Genomic DNA, 22,479 nt, shown 5'->3' with positions numbered 1-22,479 from the left:
ATGATAAAACGAAGTTTTTGTTTAAATGACTACACATTATGAAAATAAATATGATTTAGAAACAGAATTAGAGATAGAATGAGTTCAATCCTCATTTTATAAATGAGGACACTGACATTCAGAAAGGCTGATCCAGAACTTTTTCTGTGCTATTCCTAATTTGTTATTAATGTCACTTCCTATAATTTCAAATTAGTTTCTCAATGATAGAAATGAAACTCAAGCTAGAAGTAATTATTATTGAGCTTAAAGCTCAATCCATAAGTTGAAAATTAATAAGACTGAATGCATACCCATGTTTCTATAACAGTAACTAGGATCAACTTTAGCAAGCTTGCTAAAATCCAGGTTTATGAGCTGTGTAGACTGTGTATGATGGGAGAATGCATCCATGTCTGGGTGAACAGAGAAGGCCTTCCAAATGTCTTTAAGTCAAGACCTCTAAGATGAATAAGAGGTGATGAGAGGGAGAAAAGAACATTTCAAACAGAAGCAACCATATGTTCAAGGGCCCTGAGAGAGAAACAAGAACTGCAGAGAAACTATAAGTATGACTGAGATTAGAAAGATGTGATTAAAAAAGGCAGGGAGAACCAAATCACAGAGGGACTTCAAGTGCCACTTGGATTTTATTCTAAACCACTGAAATAAGGGAAGTAATAGCATATTTGCATATTGGCTGCCATATAAAAAATGAATTAGAGGGGAAACTCCAGAAAACTATATTCTATAATTTGGAAATAACTATTTTTCCTCTCTCAAAAATTCATAATCATATTCTGGCCTTCATAAAACAATTTGTGGCATTAAATAGCACAGTTAAGAATTTATACTAAGTTCTAATACTATGTTATTTAGCTGACACAATGATGTTGGTTTATCAGATATTGAGGTGATAAACCCCAAAAATAAAAACATTTATTTAATTAAATGAGTTTTAAGAAATCCCAGAATACTACACAGATTTACCGAAATTTTTATAAAGGACTAGAAAAAAATTATCAATGAATTCATCACTACCAGTTTCAATTACCTGAATAGTTAGCAATCTCTCATTTCAAATCTATACTAATAATGGAGGAACATGGGATGCCGTCACGTAATGACCATTCAGCAGGCTGCGTCCCCGCCTCCTGCTCAGGCAGCTGTGAGGCCCGGAGTAGGTAGGATAGGATACGACAGGAGGGGATAAGAAAGGAGAGGGAGAGGAAGGCAGTCCTGCCTGCGGACAGGCCGAGAGGAGAAAAAGAAATACAGAAAGGGAACAAGAAAAAGACGCAAGAATGGAAAAGGGAAGGAAATGCGGGGCTGCACGCGGGAGGGGGTGGCGACCGCGGGGGTGTGGAGCAACTGCGCCCGGCGAGGGGCGAGGCACAGGCACTGTGGAGCAGGGAGCACTGCTCAGATGCAGGAGGGCGGTGGCCCCTGGCGCCGGCCGTTGGGACAGAGGGGTGGACGGTCAAAGGCCTTCTGGGCGGAGGCGCTCCTGCTCCGCGGCAGAAGCACCCGGGCGGCGCAGGCCTTGGCCACCCTCGCTGGACCGGGCGCCCTGCACTGGGAGGGGAGGCCCTCGCAGCTTCGCTGGGGCGGAGTCAGACACTAAGGAGGGTACCGCTTTTGTCCCCAAGGGCTGGACCCCAAAGACACTGGCCAGGGTTAGGTTGGTGGTGCGTTAAGTGTACTTTGTTGACTAGAAGTTGGGGCGACCCCAGGCAGGGAATGGGAGGAGGACGGCGGCAGAGAGGCCAGGGAAGGGGGGGCGGTGAAGGCCTGGCCGGGGCTGGGCCTTGGGGTGGGGGTTAATGCCCCCCAAACAGAAGCTTTAATATCAAAGTGCACTCAGGTGGGGCTGGAAGCAGGTCCCAGAGAGGAAAGGGGGAGGTTTAAAAGAGAAACCAGTGAACATGGCGGGGGTTGGGGGGAGGTTAATAATAGGGAAGGAGGGAGAGAGGCAGGGTTCAGGCTCACAAGCAAAAGGCGAATGGGGGGGGGGAGGGGAGACAGACAGGGGAAATGGAGAGAAGGGAGGAGGGAGGAAGGGAGAGGGGCCGTGGGAGGTTCAAAGGGAGGGAGGGAAAGAAAGCAGGAAAGAGAAGGATGCTAAAATGGGGTGAGGCCAGGAAAATAGTTAAATAAAAAGAAGAAACAGAATGTGAGAGTGAGGGGAGTTTAAAAGGAGGAGTTAGTAAGAAAATTAAGTACAAGGTGATTTTTTTTAAATGTAGTCAGACATCCCCTGAGGGCTCCCAGACTGTGAAAGGGTGCAGGCTTCGCTGAGGCCTTCCCCACCCTCACCACCCCCACCCCATGCACAAAATTTGTGCACCAGGCCTCTAGTGTTTACATATTTAACAAAAATTAGGCCATAAAGTACAAGTTCTTAAGAGGGGAAAAAAAAAAGACATTGTACGTAAGAATTAAATATTAGAATTATAATCCTACCTAATAATAGACAAATATGCAAATTGACCGCACCTTCGCTACACCCAAGCCACGCCCACCAGCCAAGCCACGCCCACCAACCAATCAGGACCAGTATGCAAATTACCCCAACAAAGATGGCGGCTAATTTGCATATCAAGACAGCTTAGAAAGAAGCCAAGAGATGCTGAAGGGAGCAAAGCTGCGGAGAAGCAAGCAAGCCGGGGGGGGGGGGGAGGAGAAGGGAGGAGCGGAGGCGGGGCCGGGGGAGAAGGAAGGAGAGTAGGGCGGGCTGGCGGAGAAGGCGAGCCGGGGGACAAGGGAGGAGAGCAGGCGGGGCGGAGTAGAGTGCAGCAGGAAACCCTATTGCAGGATTTTTCCTGCAACGGGAACACTAGTTATTTGATAACTACACATCTCTGTGTCTCATATACTGTATAATCAAGAGTTAATTGAATACCTTTCCAAGGAACCTCTTATGCTGCCAGTGTTAGATACAGAAGTCTTCCAGAGAGGAAGCAAAAGTAAGTTCCTCCTGTATCTCATTCACTACTCAATATTGATGGGAATGTAGACTGTATGGAAAACAGTCAGGCGATTTCTCAAAAAATTAAGAATAGAGCTACCATATGACCCAGTAATCCCTCTCCTGGGCATATACCTGAAAAAGTCGAAATCATGTATTTGAAAAGATATATGCATCCCTATGTTCACTGCAGCATTATTCACAGTGACCAAGACGCGGAAACAACCAGTGTCCTGCGACAGAGGACTGAATAAAGATGTGGTACATCTACACAATGGAATACTACTCAGCCACAAGAAAGAATAAAATACTGCCATTTGCAACAACATTGATGGACCGACCTTGAGAATATTATTCTAAGTGAAATAAGTCAATAGGAAAAAGCTAAGAACCATATGATTTCACTCATATGTGGGATATAATACTGAAACTCATGAACACAAACAGCAGTGTGGTGGTGCCAGAGGGAAAGGGGTGAGGGGAGCAGGGGGTCCTAAGATAAGATGACAGGAGAAGATTTGACTTTGGGTGGTGGGCACATGGTGCAATATACAGATCATGTAACATAGAAACCCACACCTATATGATCATGTCAACCAATATCACCCCAATAAATTTTATTTAAAAATAAATAAATAAACCAAATATTTGAGCTCCTACCCCCCCCCCCCCCCCCCCCGCAAAAGGAAGTTCTTCCTACTTATATACTGTCAAGGGCAAAAGTAGGACTAATCAAAAGATTCCCCCAAAGAACTCCCTGACATCAACTAATATTTCACTGAAAATTCAGTATATACAGCCTTGATCTTTGTGAAATGGCTCATCTGTCAGGGATCTTTCATTTGCCATTCAAAATGACTAAAGTGAAACGTGCTGAAAACTATGCAATGCAGATTTTTCACTTAAAGTTAACAATGTAATTTTATAAGTCAAAATCAATGTATAGAAAATACCATTTATACATACAAGTTCAATCTCTGAATATACAATTCTATAAAATCAAGATGTGAAGGTAAATGCTCTTTAAAATAGTCTAAAAGAAAAAAAAGTTTTAATTTTCTGGCAATTAGGATGCTTATAACAAATGCTTTAAGAATTAGTCTGGAAAAACAAGGCTAAAACTACCTTAAACAGTAAGTAATCATTAAAGAATCTTCAGACACAGGTTAAAATATTTTTCTCACAAATTTTTACATAATTCCACCCTTACCATTCTAAGTATTATGCTCTAATAAGGACTATCCTAATCTTCAGCCAGCAATATTTTCAGGCTGATATTATTATTCTCATTTCCTTGAATAATATCCATACTCCAGGGCCATTTTCCTTCTCATATTCAATATCATGCATGCTTGTATCAAGGTTCCTTTCTTCATATCCTGTCACAGTATCAATCACTGCCTCCTGTCCACTCAATCCACTTTTGATTTATCAGCCGCCGTCTTTCTGGACTCCATAACTCGACCCAAACCATTTTAACAAGACATTGACAAATAGCACCCAGTATCACATCAACCTGTTCCACTTAGTAAACTAAGAAACAGTAACTGTGACATCTCTGCATAAGTATTCCATTCTATTCCCCAGACTGATGTATATTAATGAGGAGATGGTATTTGAAATGCTTCTTCCACATCAGCATCTAATATGATCAAATTAGGAAATGGGATGATTTATTAAATTGTGTAGAGCTGAAATATTTCTTTATATCGCTATACGTGTGGTTTCAGAAAGTGAGCTGTTGCTTTCAATTTTTCTACTGAGGATGTGCCTGCATTTCACAGACGAATTATTGTCTTTAAAAAGATTGCAAGAAGGCAAAATGTTATTAAGCAAATGCTCAGTAAAACAAACTAAATCAGTTTTAAAATTCCTAATTTAATGTAAATCTTGGTTGTTTCACTGAAATTCAGTTTGTGATCTTATTAAGTCATATTTGCATCATACTGTCTTGCTGTAGGACAGTTTTAAATTTATAGCATTACCAAGCAGCTTTACTTCTTGACTTTTAAGATATGTCCTCAATAAAATAATTGCTCTATAAGCACACATTTTGTTCTTATTTTCAGGTATAAGACAAAATAAAGATCAATGGGTTAATAAAAGAATAAAATAAAAATACAAACTCAACTATTTGGGTCATTTCTATACTTTTTATAATTAGATGTTAAAATGTTTTTTATTAAAGTACTCCCCAATTAAAGTTCAATAACTGTTTCATGGGCAGTTTAAACTTTGAACAATGAATTAGTTTTTTAATATATTTGTATATGAAAGGGATATTTAATATGTTCACCAAATTTCAAACTGGAAATAAGAAAGAATAAATGTAAAACTCATATGTTTTCCATAAACAGATTCTCATCTTACCTCATCTTTTATTTTCTAGATATCCATATATTCCAGAAGTCAAACTTTGCTCACTTTAAAACTACAGAATCTCTAAGTACAAAATCTATATTTAAGTGAAGATGTAGGATAACCTCAGCATATTGGGTTTATATATTCAATAGTTTTCTAATGGAGCAACCAATGATTTATTTTGGCTCATACACAAATCAAAAGATTATTAATCAATGAATTCTAAAGTAGCTCTGATTTCATTCATTGACTAAAAAATACCTATAAATCTCAATAGAGCTATACAATGCAGATAGTGCATGAGAAGGAGGTGAACATTACAAAATCAGAAAAAGTATAGCTCACCCAATAAAGAATTGTGATTCTCAAATATTTACTACTTAAATTTTATTATATGAACAAGGATCATTTGTTTGATTACTTTTATATGGAGTAATAACCTTACAGTTTTAAAGAAGTTTATCTAACTTTTAAATTAAAGAAAAGCAACATCAACTTGAAGAAATACTACATTATTAAAATAAAGTACAATCTTTCTCTTTACTACTCAGAAATGGACACCAGAAAAACAGAATATCAGAAATGCTATCCTTTGTCCTAACTGGTTTGGCTCAGTGGATAAAGCATCAGCCTACGAATTCAAGGGTCCCAGGTTCGATTCCGGTCAAGGGCATGTACCTTGGTTGCGGGCACATACCCAGTGGGGAGTGTGCAGGAGGCAGCTGATCGATGTTTCTAACTCTCTATCCCTCTCCCTTCCTCTCTGTAAAAAAATCAATAAAAAATATTTTAAAAATAATAAATTACACTGAAAGAGAAACTTACTGTCTTAAAAAAAAATAAAATGCTGTCCTTTGTTCTTTAAATAGAGTCAGGGCCTGGAGAAAATCAGCATTTTTTTTATGTCTGTTAAACTAATAAAATAGGATAAAATAGAAGCAAACTCACAAGTATATTGTAGTATGTAGTACACAGAACTAATAATAACAATATTTTTTAAAACCTTAACATTTTTATTGGCCTTTATAGTGTACAAAAGTATTTTCAATACACTACCTTGCTAGAAAAATGGGTTTTTAGAAATTATGTTCCTCTGTCTTTCCAATTAATAAATATTTCCTACTTGTTCTTCTTGTAATAACACAATTTTAATAAAAATTTTCCTACTTTTCTCTAATATCAATAATTATGCTCTTCCCTAACACAGGATACAATTAGTAGCTTTAAACTGTCTTATTCAATGTTCGTCTCCTCTGTCTATGCATGTGAGTGTTAGAGTGTGTGTGAGTGCGTGCACACACATGCATGTGGTATGTTTGTCTTATCATAGTCTAAATGCTTCTTGAGTAGAAACCTATATAGCATTGAAGGGAAAAGAAATCACAGAGATAGGGCAATTAAAACATTACCCTTTATGTAATGAGAAAAAATTTAGAATTCATTAATTCCTTCAAATTTATATCAACTAAGTCTGTCAATATCTATATACATTGACATATTTGTAGCATAAAGAAAAACAGGTAATGAAACTGAACTATTCATTTAAGAAATGGCTGATTTCAAATTCCATTCCTTGTGTTTAGAAAATATAGCAAAATAGTCTATGTGTGATAACTGCTACATAAATGAGATAAATACTTGCTATTTTGTAATCATATTTATAATTATTTCAAAAAAGACTAACATCAATAATTGAAATTAGAAAGTATTATTATTATAAGTTCCTACTGATAATGTTATGTTCATACATATGTAGTAAAAGGATGCACAATTTTAAAAAATCACCTAAGTCAATGATTACTACACATCATACAAAAAGTCTTTAATTTCACTCTTGAATTAAAATCAAAATATATATCTATTAAGAAAAAGGATTCATGCCAAAGAGCCCAGAGAGTCAATAACACCAGGAAATAGTTGTCTAGGAATGCCTAGCTCAATACTATATCTGTAAAAATCCTCAATGTCAGCTACATTCAATGGGTCATTTGGATAAGGTATAGAACATAACATTATCTTAGCTCCATGTGAGGCAAAAGAAGAAAATAAAGCTGATTATGAAATGTTCAATCTATAGAAGTGACTAGCAAAGTTAGAAAAAATAAGAGATGAGAACAACAAAAGAAAGTATGAGAAATAAGCCATAATCATCTCAATAGATAAAAAGTGGCATAAATGATTTTGACATAAATCAACACCCTTTTCCCCCAAAAAAACTACGAGCAAACAAGAAATACAGAAGGTTCTTCTTCAGTTTTATAAAGGGGAGTCACAAAAAACCTACAACTAACATCAAATCTGAAATTGGAAGACTTTCTTTGTAAGATAGGAAAAATGGCAAGGATGCCCAATCTCATCTCTTTTCTTCAACACTGAACTGAAAGTCCTACACAATGCAAAAAGCCAAGAAAATGGAATAAATAACATAGGTTAAAAAAGAAAAGTAAAACTCTCAATTTTCAGGTAACATGATTGCTCTTGCAGAAATATTGTAAGGTATACTCAAAATACTAGAATTAATAAGAGCAGCAAGGTTACAGGATTTGAAATAAATATAGAAAAACATAAAATATACATTGTGCAAAACATATATTTAAAATATATAGTCCATTTTATTTATATATATTGAGAGCAAATTATTAGAAAATAAAATTTTTAGAAATAATTACTTTTTCAATAATATAAAAAGCATTAAAATACATTTAACAAAAGATGTGGAAGATTGCTACAATGAAAACTACAAAACATTGTTGGGGCCCGGCCGGCTTGGCTCAGAGGTTGAGCTTCAACCTATGAACCAGGAGGTCACAGTTTGATTCCCGGTCAGGGCAGGCAGGAGGCCGCTGATCAATGATTCTCTCACATCATTGATGTTTCTATCTCTCTCTTTCCCACTTCCTTCCTCTCTGAAATCAATAAAAATATATTTTTTAAAATAAAAATATTATTGGGAGAAATAAAGAAAATCCAAATAATGGAGAGACAGACCTGTAACTTAAATGAAAGGACACTAAACAGAAACATGAAAGCATATGGAACTACTAGAGGCCTGGTGCATGGAATTCATGCACTTGGGGGGGAGGGGTTCCTCAGCCCGGCCTCTGCCCTCTCGCAGTCCAGGAGCCCTCGGGGGATGTCTGACTGATGGCTTAGGTCTGCTCATCATGGGGAGCGGGACTAAGCCGTCAGTCGGACATTCTTAGTGCTGCCACGGAGGCGGGGAGGCTCCCGCCACCGCCACTGCGTTTGCCAGCCGTGAGCCCGGCTTCTGGCTGAGCGGCACTCCCCCTGTGAGAGCTTACTGACCTCCAGGTGGCAGATTCTGTGTTGAGCATCTGCCCCCTGGTGGTCAGTGTGTCATAGCGACCAATTGTTCTGCCGTTCAGTCAATTTGCATATTAGCCTTTTATTATATAGGATAAAGCTCACTGGTAAAGGTAAACATATAAGCAAATACAAAAACTCTAATATTGTAATCGTGATAGAGCACTTCTAATTCTGCTATAGAATTTAAAAGACAAAAGCTTAAAAAATTATAAAACTATATCAATGCATACACATTATATAAAGATATAACTATTAACAAAATGTCAACAATTAAGATATGTGAAGTGTATACAGGAATTCTTTATACTACCCTTGTAAGTTTTTGTTAAATATGAAAATATCACAAAATTAAAAGTCTCCTATATAGCAGCAATGGGCAGGTGGAATTTAAAAGAATACCATTTATATTAGCACCCCAAAAATTAAGTACTTAGGTATAAATCTAACAAAATATACTAGTATACAATATCTATGTGAAGAAAATTATTAAACTCTGATGAATGAAATCAAAGCAGAATTAAATAACAGAGAGATGTTCCATGTTCATGGATATGAAGACTCAATATTGGCCAGATGACAATTCTTCCCAAATTGATCTATAGAGTCAATATAACCCCAATCAAAATCCTAGCAAGTTATTTGGTAAATATCAACAAATTGATTCTAAAGTTTATATGGAAAGGCAAAAGATAAGAATAGTCAACACATTATTGAAGGAGAAGAATAAAGTTGGAAGACTGATATTCCTCAACTTGGAGGCTTACTATAAAGCTATAGTAAGTAATAAAGACATTATGGTATTGGAAAAAGAACAAATACAATGGAACAGAATAGAGAGCCCAGAAATAGACCCACAAAGATATAGTCAGCTGATTTTTGTCAAGGGGGAAAAATTAATACAATGGAACTAAGATAATTTTTTCAACAAATGGTGCTAGAAAAACTGGATATCCACATGCAAGAAAAAAATGAACCTGTACACTGACCTTAGACCCTTGACAAAAATTAACTCAACATGGATTATAGACCTAAGTGTAAAACACAAAACTATAAAACTCCTATAAAATAAAATTAAAAAAATCTAGATGACCTTGGATAGGGCAGTTACGTTTTAGACATAACACGAAATGAATAATCCATGAAAGAAATAATAGATAAGCTACAGTACATTAAAATTTAAAACTTAAAAAAATTGGTGAAGGAGGTTAAAAGTACAAACATCTAGTTATAAAATAATTAAGTTGTGGGAATGTATTGTACAACATGATGACTATCCTATATAATAAAAGGCTAATATGAAAATTGAATAGTGGAACGACCGGTCACTATGATGCACACTGACCACCAGGAGGCAGATGCTCAATGCAGGAGCTGCCCCCTGGTGGTCAGTGCGCTCCCATAGGGGGAGTGCCGCTCAGCCAGAAGCCCTGAGCCCACCGCCACAGCTGGTCAGCGCAGTGGCGGTGACGGGAGCCTCTCCCACCTCCACGGCAGAACTAAGGATGTCTGACTGCCGTCAGTCGGACATCCCTGAGGGCTCTGGGACTGAGTCTAGAGGGCACAGGCCGGGCTGAGGGACCCTCCCTCCCCGGGTGCGTGAATTTCATGCACGGGGCCTCTAGTAGATAATAATCCATATTGCATTATTTGAAAGTTGCAAAGAGAGATTTTTACAATCCTAATCACAAGAAAAAAAAAGTTTTAAAGAACAATGAAAATATACTGAATGACATTAAGGATTTTGAAGTTGTTTATAAAATGCCACATACTTTCCTTTAAAAATATCAGTCTGATTTTAAAAAAAAAAACAAAAAACAGTCTACTCTGCGAAAGACAATGTCCAAAAAATAAGAAAACAATCTATTAACTGAGGGGACACTTTGCAAAAGACACATCAGATAAAGAACTTTTTAAAATATACAAAGAACTTTTAAAATTCAACAATAAGGAAATAAGCAGCTCTATTAAAATATAGGGCAAAGAACTTATGAAACAGTTCACCAAAGAAGATACACAAATGGCACAAAAGTAAATGAAAAGATGTTCCACATCATAAGTCATGAGAGAAATGCAAATTAAAATAAAAAGATACCTAAAAACCTATTAAAATGGCCAAAATCTGGCAACACCAAATGCTGGTGAGAACCTGATATTCATTGCTGGTGGGAAAGCATAATGGTATGGCCACTTTGGAAAACAGTCTGGCAGTTTTTCACAAAACTAAGTATACTCTTACCATATGACCCACCAATCATACTCTTTGGTATTTACCCAAAAGAGTTAAAAACTTATGTCCACATAAAAACATACACAAATATATTTATAGCAACTTTATTCAAAATTGCCAAAACCTGAAAGCAACCAAGATGTCCTTCAGCAGGTGAATGGATAAATAAGCTGTAGTACATCCAGACAATGAAATATTATACAGGAATCCCCCACTTTCCAAAAGTTTAAGTTATGGCATTTCACTTTTACCAAAGATCTACATTAATACACAATAACTTTTATCTACAAGTCGAAATTTTAGCCTTGGCTGATGAGGCTCAATTGGTTGGAGCATTGTCCCATGGGTCTCGGGTTCGATTCCTGGTCAGGGCACATACTCAGGTTTCCAGTTTGACTCCCAGTCAGGTCGCATGTGGGAGGCAATCAATCAATGTTTTTCTTTCTCTCTCTTTCTCCCTCCCTTCCTCTCTCCCTCTACCTTCCTCTCTCTCTAGAATCAATGAAAAATATATCCTCGGGTGAGGATAAAAAAAAAAAGAAGAAATTTCATCAGATTTATTTTGGTTAGCAAAAACAAGTACCAATATATATCTTCATAAAAGCAAAGTGGCATAACTTGAACTTTCAGAAACCTGGGGATACACATCGCCCTTTGCACTATTATGAAATGTTTCATAGGAATATTCTACTTTTGGATAGTGAGGAAACCTGTATAGTACTAAAAAAAAAAAAAATGAGCTATCAAAGCCATGAAAAGACATGGAAGAAACCAAAATACATATTACTAAGTAAAAGAAGCCAATCTGAAAAGGCTAAATACTATATGATTCCAACCATGTAACAGTCTAGAAAAGGCAAACTACGGAGACAGTAAAAAGATCAGTGGTTGTCGCAGGTTAGGGAGATGGGGTGAAACAGGCAGAGCACAGAGTATTTTTAGGGCACTGAAACTACTCTGTATGAACCTATACTGATGGATACATGTCATTATACATTTGTCTAAACCAGAGATTTTCAATCTTTTCATCTCATGGCACACATAAACTAATTTAAGAAGATTGAAATCTTACAAACTATCTTTTCTGACCACAATGGAATGAAACTAGAAATCAATAGCAGCAGAAAAACTGGGAAATCCATAAATAAGTGGAAATTAAACAACTTATTGTTGAAAAATCAATGACTCAACGAAGGAATCACAAGGGAAATTAGAAAATATCTTGAGACAAATGAAAATGAAATCATAACATACCAAAACTTATGGGCTGCAACAAAAGCAGTTTTAAGAGGGTAGTTAATAGCTGGAAATGCCTACATTAAAAAAGATGAGAGATCTCAAATCAATAACCTAGCTTTACATCTCAAGGAACGAGTAAAGGAAGAACAAACTGCACCAAAAATTAGCAAAAGGGAGGGATTAATAACAATTAGAGCAGAAAAATAGGGTATAGAAAAACAGTATTTTTTAAAAATCAATAAAACTGCCGAAACCGGTTTGGCTCAGTGGATAGAGCGTCGGCCTTCGGACTGAAAGGTCCCAGGTTCGATTCCGGTCAAGGGCATGTATCTTGGTTGCGGGCACATCCCCAGTGGGGGTTGTGCAGGAGGCAGCTGATCGATGTTTCTCTATCATCGATGTTTCTAACTCTCTATCCCTCTCTCTTCCTCTCTGTAAAAAATTAATAAAATATTTTAAAAAAATAAATAAAAATTAAAAAAATAAAAATCAATAAAACTAAGAATTTGTTTCTTGAAATGATCAGCAAAATTGGTAATCCCTTAACTAGATTAACTAAGAAAAAACAAGGAGATTCAAAAACTAAAATCAGATATTAGAGAGAAAGCATTAAAATTGAAACCAAAGCAATAAACAGAATTATGAGACAACCTATAGAAATGGATAAATTCCTAAATATAAACAACCTACCAAGACTAAATCATGAAGAAACAAAAATATGAACAGAGCTATAACAAATAAGGAGATTGAATCAGAAATCAAAAACCTCCCAACAAATAAAAGCCCATAAGTACATGGCTTCACTGGAGAATTTCTACCAAACATTTAAATAAATTCTTATTTAAGGCCAATCCCTCTCAAACTCTTCCAAAAAATTGAAGAGGAGGGAGCACATCCAAACTCATTTTATGAGCCAGCATTATTACCCTGATACCAAAGCCAGACAAATATATTATAAGAAAACTACAGACCAATATCCATGATGAATACTGACACAAAAACCTCAACAAAATACTAGCAAACTAAGTTCAACAGCACATTAAAACAATTATACGCCATAACCAAATTGGATTCATCCCTTGAATTCAAGAATTGTTAAATACACAAAAGCAATCTTGAGAAAGAACAAAGCTGGAGGCCTCACATTCCTGATTTCAAGATATATATTACAAAGCTACAGTAATCAAAACTATATAATGCTGGCAGACACTGAGACAAATGGAACATAATAGAGAGCCTGACATAGTCATAAAACGCAGATTGCTAAACATGTGTGCTGTTGACTAGACATTATTGCCATTACTTTTAAGTTCTTCCTTGCATTGCAAAGGAAAAAAAATTAACATTTCCAGATTTCCCTCTGGAGGTAGTTGCAGGTACATAGTTGGACAGAGAAGCAGCTGCCAGGTAGGTAGTTTCTTGAGAACCACCCATTCTGTTGCTACAAACCTAGAAAGTTATTAAGATTTCCAGTGACTTCTGAGAAAACAACCAGCTTCGATACTTCTGGCTGAATTCATCAGTGACAGCTTCCCTAATTCCCTGAGCCCTTCCAAAGGTTGCATAGGCCTTTAATTCCCTATATTAAAATCCCATTGCTTGGAATTCATTGCCTTCTGTTTCCCTAATCAAACTCTGGTTGACTGATTCAGGGTATGTGAAAATAGTCTATAACCTGAAAAAGACATATAAAAGCATGGATTACTATTTCTATTCCCACTGATAGGAAATTTCAACTGACCTTGTTTTCTGGTAATCAGCCTGCTTTTAGACAAATCAATACATCTAAAATAAAGCTTTCCTTCTACAAATCAATAAACAATAAAACTTTTCCTTACTAATAAAACAGCTCTCTACCTAAGTTCATTTCCCAGTTAATGACCCAGTCAAAACATGTTTACTAAGCAAGGCATTATGTTAGGTACCAAAAGATTCCCCCTGTAAGAGTTTATAATATATGAGTATAATGAAGACATAATATTCATACTATAACTATTACATATCAGGAACCACATGTAATGGTGGGTAAGAGAAAGAATGGATTAAATTTGACTTGGGAGCGCAAAGATAAACATCAAAAAAGGATTTAAGGAAAAAGAGAATTAAAGGTTGCAAGAAACTGAAAGAAAGCATGCTCAAAAAACAAAGCTAGCAACCCCAGAATATGTATAGAGAACAAAGGCATACAATACAGAGTAGCTTATTCATGGAGTGTGTACTAAGAAGAGGAGACTAAGTCCAAATACGGAGTGTGTACTAAAAAGAGGCAACTAAATCCAAACACTACAAGGTCAGAAAAGCTAAACATCTGGACTTTATTACCATTATCCAACTTCAGATTCATAGAGATTTATAAAATTGTATGCCTAGATAACAAAATCAGGCTGCTAATATACCCCCACAGCTAGAATCTAATAGCAGAAGAACTAAACAGAAAAAGGAAGCTGATCTTACTAAATTCCTGTTTTCATACTAACACTCTTCTGCTCAAAAACTTTCAATAACTTCTGAACACCTACTTTTATCAAGTCCCTCAATACCATGGTCCCCATCCTATTCAACCGTATTTTCAACCATTGCCCAACATGTACAACTCTTCCCAGATAGGCTATTCTCTGTATTACTGGCCCTTGAACAAGGCAAGAAAACATAGATGGAGTGACAACTTATATTAATCAGCTCGGGCTGCTACAACAAAATACCACAAATTGAGCAGCTTAAACAACATAAATTTATTTCTCATAGTTCTGCGGGATCCGAGTCCAAGATCAAGATACTGGCTGATCTGCTTTCTGGTAAGGGCTCTTCCTGGCTTGTAGATGGCTGACTTTCCGCTGTCTTCTCGTGGCTCACACTCAAAGAGAGAGAACGATCTCCCTCTTCTTGTAAGGCCACCAGCCCTATTGGATTAGGGCCCTACCCTTATGACCTCATTTAACTCTAATTACCTCCATAAAGACCCTAACTCAGTTATATTGGGGATTGGGGATACAAGATACCAATTGGGTGGGAGAGGGTGACTGGGGGGAGGGACATAAACATTTACTTCATATCACATTGGGTTATTTCTGAGGCTAGACCTTAAGAGATCTTGCATCTTCTGCTCTTACTCTCTTGAAATACTTTCCCCTTCATGTGAAAAAGCCCAACCTAGCCTACTGGAGGATGAGAAACCACAGGAGAACAAAAGCACCCTAGACAATAGCCAAAAGCCAATTCCAAATGCCTGAGTTGAGGTCACATTGGACCATGTAGTTCCAGTTAAGCTATCAGATAACTACAACCACAGAAGTGACCCAGATGACACTAGCAGAAAAACTGCCAGCTGAGCTCAGGTCAAAATTGTAAAACCATGAGAAAATAAATGATGTTGCTTTAGATTACTAACTGTGGGGATAGTGTGTTACAGAGCAATAAATATCTGATATGGCATACCTTCTTGTTCTGCTTTTCGACCTAGACCTCTGAACTCTATAGGATTTCCCCCAATCCCTTGAACGACTTCGACTTCGTTTTCTTCTAGAGCCATAGGAAGAGCTACTGCTTGATCGATGTCTCCGTCTGAAATAAAATATAATCAAGTATCACTGCTATAAAAAAATTTTGTATGAGCATTAAGGAGAAATCACCTAGATTCTAAAGAATTGTCTCGTTTTTACTGTCTTACACCTTCTTAAAAGCAAAAAGAGATAAAATGTTATTGCTCTTGAACAGTCAGATGACTGATTTCATAATTTAGTGATTGAATTAGCTACAAATTAAGACCTTGGAGGTGTTAAGTAGTATACAATCCTTCCAAATTTTATCAGGTAACATAGTATGAGAATTATGCTAGTTTATGTCTACTTGTCTACAAAGAATAGACAAAGGAGAAAGACACTGAACCCATGGGACGGGCCTGGAAAAACAGAACAAAGCACCTCTGGTTTGGGACTTAACCCTCATAACTAGTATAGTACAGTATAGTATAGTATAGTATAGTATAGTATAGTATAGTATAGTATAGTATAGTATAGTATAGTATAGTACAGTATAGTACAGTATATAACTACTAAAAGAAAAACGTTTTACCCAGAAAAATTAAAAATACAAAAATATAAGAACTTTAAAGAATGTAGTCTCATTACTACGTAGGTAAAAATTATGAGAATCACCTTCTATCATACGAATGTGAGCGAGGCTGAAGGTCTCTGGACCAAGATCTTGACTTTGACCTTGATTTCCTTCCACCTTTCCTTCGACTATATGTTCTACTATCTGAAGAACTACTTGAAGATGACCGTCTGCGATGTTTCTTTTTTCTTTTGCTTCTGCTTTCTTCTTCAGTATCTGATGAACGGCGTCCCATTTCTACAAGTTTAAATTCAAAGAAAATTATTACTAACATATTGCACTATGGATGAAATTTAATATAGCAATTTTTTAAAAACTTTGCAAAAATTTTTAGTCTTCAAGTAAAAATTTAAAGGTACCTGGCTTCTTGACAAGAATATAAAAACATCTCTAATACAGTCTTCTGGTTTTATAATTTAGTAACTGTTTTTATAATTTATGAACAACTTAAATTTATCCCAAATTTTTCCAAATGTCTCTCAAAAGAGTCAATCTGAAGACAGCTCATTATAACAATTTTCTTATATTTTAAGTTGCAGTTATGATTAATTACATAATATTTGGTTTAGGGATCAACTACCTAATCCTTCATTTTCACATTCCCTAAAGATAAAACATATTTTACTATCTTTTAGAATTACTTTTTTCTAACTGAAAATTCTACATTTTTAAATGGATAAAAGTCATTAGTCATCAACAGAGTACAAAGTGAAATAATACACTATCATCATTTCACTTGTGAAATGTGGGAGAGGAAATGTTAACTTAAGTAACAAAGTTAATGAGGTTATTGTGAAGTCAGTCAAATCTTCACACTGCTAGTAAAGTGATAGTATATTCCTTCCTAAAAGCAATTAACAATTTAAATAAAGAGCCATAAAAAATGTTAACTTTTTTCACAAAGCAATTCTACTTCTAAGAATATATCTGAAAATTTTTTCTTAAAAAAAAAAATATAACCACAAAGATATCCATTATACCATTATTAAAACTGTCTCTATAGAGAATACAATTTTTAAAAATATGTACACATGAATAAGAGCAAAAATAAAAAAATGATAATATTTAAGTGGTAAAACTAGGTAACATTCTTTTCTTTTTAAAAATATTTTCTATTTGGCTATGGTAATGTTTTTACATTTAGTATACAAAAGGAAAAATATACAAAAATAGAAGTTAAAGTTTTTTTCAAATTATATTTTTATTGTTGACTTTATTACAGATGTCCCTCATTTACATTCCCTTTGCTTTTCCCCCAGACTCTGCCCTCCCCTCCCTATGACGCTGACCACATTGTTGTATGTGTCCATGGGCTATGCATACATGTTCTTTGGCTATTCTCTTCACCTTCTTTCACCCTATCTACCCCCATGCACCTCCCCTCTGATATCTGTCAGTCTGTACCAAGTATCCATGTATCTGGTTCTATTTTGTTTGTCAGTTTATTTTGTTCATTGGATTGTACAAGTGAGATCACATGATGAGTGTCTTTCTCTGACTAGCTCATTTTGCTGAGCATAATAATCTCCATGCTGTCATAAAAGGTAAGAGATCCTTTAATCTCCATGCTGTCATAAAAGGTAAGAGAGCCTTTCTTTTTATAGCCTCGTAGTATTCCATTGTGTAAATGTACCATAGCTTTTTTTATCCACTCATCTACCAATGGTGTTTTGGAATTATCAGAATATATTCCCAGAAGTGGAATCACTAGGTTGAAAAGCAGTTCCATTTTCAACTTTTTGAGGAAATTCCATACTGTTTTCCACAATGGCTGCGTTCCTACCTACAATGCACTAGGGTTCCCTTTACTCCACACCTCGCCAGCACTTGTTTGTGGGAAAATTCATGGGGCCTCCCTATAAGGGCACTGGATAGACGGGCCTTGAAAAGGGTCTGTCTCTAACTGGTGTTCTTATTCCAAGGCAGCTGCGTGATTGCCTGTCCTTGGAAAGGGGTCACATGAATGTTATTTAAGCAAACTGTAATAGTAACAGATATTGAAATTAAGTGTTTTTTGGAGTGAACTTTGCTCAAGGAAGATTGGATTGAGAGTCCATGTCTCAAGGATTGCTTTGTCTCCACAAGGAGGTGCGTGTGGCTCGCTGCCCAGACCTATAGCATGACGCCCGGGAGTTCGGGAGGGGAGCCAAAATTTAGGATATAAATGTACTGCTCTCTGTGAATAAACTTGCCTTCAACAGCATCACTGTTGTTGGTCCTCCTGATCCCCGCTTTTGCTTCTCTTTCTTTCTTTTTCCTCGTCACCGTCTCCTACTTTCAGGATTACCCTGTTCTCTGTCTGAGCAGGTCTCCGACACTTGTTTGTTGATTTACTGAAGGTAACCATTCTGGCAGGTGTGAGGTGGTATTTCATTGTGGTTTTAATTTGCATCTCTCTGATGGTTAGTGACATTGAGCATTTTTTCATATGTCTACTGGCCATCTGTATGTCCTCTTTAGAGAAGTGTCTATTCAAGTCCTTTGCCCATTTTTTTATTTGGATTGTCTGTCTTCCTGGTGTTGAGTTGTATAAGTTCTTCATATATTTTAGAAATTAATCCCTTATCATGGGGGAATATGTTCTCCCATAGAGTAGGTTTCCTTTTCATTTTGTTGATGGTTTCTTTTGCTGTGCAAAAGCTTTTTAGTCTGATCTAATCCCATTTATTTTTTCTTTCCTTTGCTTCCCTTGCCCTAGGAGACATATTGGCAAAAATATTGCTATGTGAGATGTCTACTTTACTGCGTATGTCTTCTTCTAGGATTTTTATGGTTTTGCAACTAACATTTAGGAATTACCTTAGCTAATAAACTTACTCATCTTACTTTAAAGTTAGCCTTTAGAGTCTCATATGCAACCTTATTACTGTTACTGACATCGTTATTAGCTATCAAAAAAGATCCATGCTATGTAATGGTTAAGATAAGTGGTTAATGGATCAGATAAGCAAACATCTCACACTTTCCTTTAATATGTATTCAAAATAAGGTAAAAATCATTACTATAAACAAAGCAGTATGTTAAATTACAGCTGTGTTTTCAGAACTGTCAGGTGAACTTTCCCCTCCCTGATTCCAATTGAAAACTGCTGTTAGGATTCGATTTAAAACTTTATGCTATTTACCTACAGCCAGAATTAGACGTAAATATAGTTCTGAAACTCCAAGATGTTCACATTTCTAACATTTTATTGTTCAACAAAACACTAGGAAGAGTTGATTTTGAAACTTTCAGCAAATCAGTAACGTATCTAAGCAGGTTTTCTCGTTGAAAAATGAAACTGCGCTGGACAAAAGAGCACCATGATCCTTTCCAAATACTGTGATATGAAATTACACATGTACACATTATGTGTGTACATATGTAACATATATACATATACTTAAATGTATGTGTAAATAATACATGTATAATCTATATATCAATTATATCTAACCATGTGGGTGTGCGTGACGGTGTGTGTATGTATTTCCATTAAGGAATTTATACATAACTGAGTGATAATGATCACCTAAATTTTTCTTATTTCCTGGCTTTTTCTTACATTCTTGTTTTCACTTTTAAGCAGTTAAAAATGTTTTTTACCCACAAATAACCATTTAACATGAGCTTCTTTTTATGTTCTTATTATCTTGTTAAAAAAACACTAAAATGAGAATATAAAGATAAGAAGATATAAATTCACAAGGATACACAGACTAGAAGACAGCAGGAACAGTAAACAAGATACGTCAACAAATTTTTAGCAAATGAAAAACATATGGAGGATTTAGAGCTATGAGAGCCGAATACTAGCAACTGCAGAGAATTCCAACATGAGAAAAGCCAATTTACATAGCAAAAATCAGAAAGGATAGGAATTTAAGATACCACTTACCACAGTGGACACAAAGATGCATGGAACTAAAAAACAAGGAAACTGGATACAAGTCTATAAAAGCAGTAATCTCCCAGATCCCCTTCCCCATGCAACCCAGACAGGTAGGTGACTACTTTTCCCCAATCCCAGGAGAGGTGATTTATTTACTAAAAATGGCAAAACAATAAAGCACCAGATCCAGGGGCACAGTAAATGAGGGCAGAGAGATGCTAAACTAAAAGTGAAAGGAATTACATGCAAGTCTACAACTAATGGTAAATACTGTACCATTAGTTGGATCCAAGATAGTTCTGGCAGAGGATTCACTATGCAAAAACTGAACAGTAGCTGAAAAAGATATACTGTAAGTATTGGAAGGTATGCCCTACCCCACCCCCAAAAGAAAAAAACGGCCAGGCCCTTACCCAGTCACCTATAACCAAGCCCGCCAGTTAATAAGCCCAAGCCTCAAACATTTTTCAGTAAACAATTTTTGTTAACTTTTTAGAGATTATTAAAAAGGGGGGAAGGGAGAATAATCAATCACATGATGAAAGCCTTCATTATAAGAGACAGAAAGGGAAAAAAAACAACAACAACAACAAAAAGTAAACCAGTAACATGCAGAAGAAAATTAAAGGAAAATATCGCAGTTAATTTCCTCAGAAACATGAGAAAATAATCCAGCAAACAAGAATAGGAGGAACATCCATAGAACAGGAGAAAAAGCTTGAAATTTAAAAAAATGATAACTTGTAAAAAAAATACAATAAAATTAGAAGATTAGTTCAAATGACTCACAAAAAGTAGTAAGAAGAAGATTAAAAATAGGAGGTAAAAAGTCCCTGGAACAATTAATTTTAAATGACATAAACCAGACATATCTCATAAAAATTCAGACCCTAGGAATATATAGAAGACCCCAGAAACTTCTACAGAGAAAAAAAATGGAGAAATCATAATAAAAGGAACAGGACTTCTAAACTGCAATATATAGAAAACAATGGAGACTTGTCTCCAAAATTCTAAATGAAAATGCTTTTCAACATAGAATCTATATCCAGACCAATCACTGATCTAATAAAAGATCAGAATAAAGATATTTTCAGCCCTAACCGGCTTGGCTCAGTAGATAGAGCATCGGCCTGTGGACTCACAGGTCTCAGGTTCGATTCCGGTCAAGGGCATGTACCTTGGTTGCGGGTACATCCCCAGTAGGGGGTGTGCAAGAGGCAGCTGATTGATGTTTCTCTCTCATCGATGTTTCTAACTCTCTATCCCTTTCCCTTCCTCTCTGTAAAATAATCAATAAAATATATTTTTTTAAAAAGATATTTTCAGATAGGCAGCCCCAAAATTATACCTCACACTCCACCAAAAGCAAACAGCAAACCAACAAAGACAAGCCAGATTCAAAAAATAAGGAATGTAACACTAGAGATAGGTAAAACATCCCAGGATGAAAGCAGGCCTAGCTATAAGGCCTAGCTATCAGTGAACAAGAGATAAAAAAACACCTTGCCCTCAAGGAGCTTATATGCTAGTATATATAACAACAGTTCTCAAAATGGTATCTGTAGGACACCTGAGGTTCCCTAAGACCCTTTCAGGGGATCCAAAAGGTCAAAACTATTCTCATTATAATACTCAAATATGACTTACCTTTTGCACTGATGATGTACAAGCTATAGTAGACAAAACTACTAGTGCCTTAATAGGAACCAAGGCTATGGCAACAAACTGTACTAGCAGTCATTGCATTCTTCACAGCAATAGTTTTAAAAAAAAAAAAAAGGCAGGGAAGGTTGAGTGGGTGGGAAGAGATCAACCAAAGAATTTGTAAGCATTTATGCATAATCCATGGACACTGACAATAGAGTGGCGAAGGCCTGGGGTGGGGGGCGGAGGCGGGCTAGAAGAGGTCAATAGGGGGAAAAGGAGGACATATGTAATACTTTCAACAATAAAGATTTTTTTAAAAAGCAGTTCACTTGTTCACTTAAGAATGTCCTTGATAAAGTAGTAAAAAGCATTAGCTTTATTAAATTTCAACTCTTGAGCAAACATCTTTTAATATTCTATGTGATAAAATGGGAAATACACATAACTGCTGCTGGATAATGAAGAATGATGGTTATCTTGAGAAAAGGCATTTGTGCAACTGAATTACAAGTTGAATTGGCTGCTCTTATCATGACCCACAATTTTCATTTTAAAGGACTCTGATTATTCAAACTTGCATATTTGGGAGACATTTTCTCAAAAATGAATGGAGTCTTTCACTTCAAGAAAAACTGACAATATTTGTTGCCAGTAAAATTTGACCTCTCAAGCCAAAATTAGAATTTGGGGTAAATTGTATCTACTATCATGAGACTGATAGCTTCCCAGTATTAAAGATTTCT

The 22,479-nt window shown here is 36.2% G+C and overlaps 1 protein-coding gene across 1 annotated transcript in view; it reads right to left on the bottom strand.

Moving 5' to 3' along the window:
• The window catches only part of RSRC1 (arginine and serine rich coiled-coil 1), a 326,641-nt gene that overhangs the window by 300,092 nt on the left and 4,070 nt on the right, over positions 1–22,479 (bottom strand). Inside the window, exons 2-3 of the mRNA XM_079767318.1 lie at positions 16,256–16,451; positions 15,537–15,662 (exon numbers count right to left, since the gene is read on the bottom strand). Of these exons, the coding sequence (XP_079623444.1) occupies positions 15,537–15,662; positions 16,256–16,449 (320 nt within the window). The 5' untranslated portion in view covers positions 16,450–16,451. The remainder of the gene's footprint in view (positions 1–15,536; positions 15,663–16,255; positions 16,452–22,479) is intronic.

Source organism: Cnephaeus nilssonii, assembly GCF_951640355.1.
Source record: "Cnephaeus nilssonii genome assembly, chromosome: 3".
Lineage (NCBI taxonomy): Eukaryota > Metazoa > Chordata > Mammalia > Chiroptera > Vespertilionidae > Cnephaeus > Cnephaeus nilssonii.
This window is presented reverse-complemented; position numbering and strand designations above follow the sequence as displayed.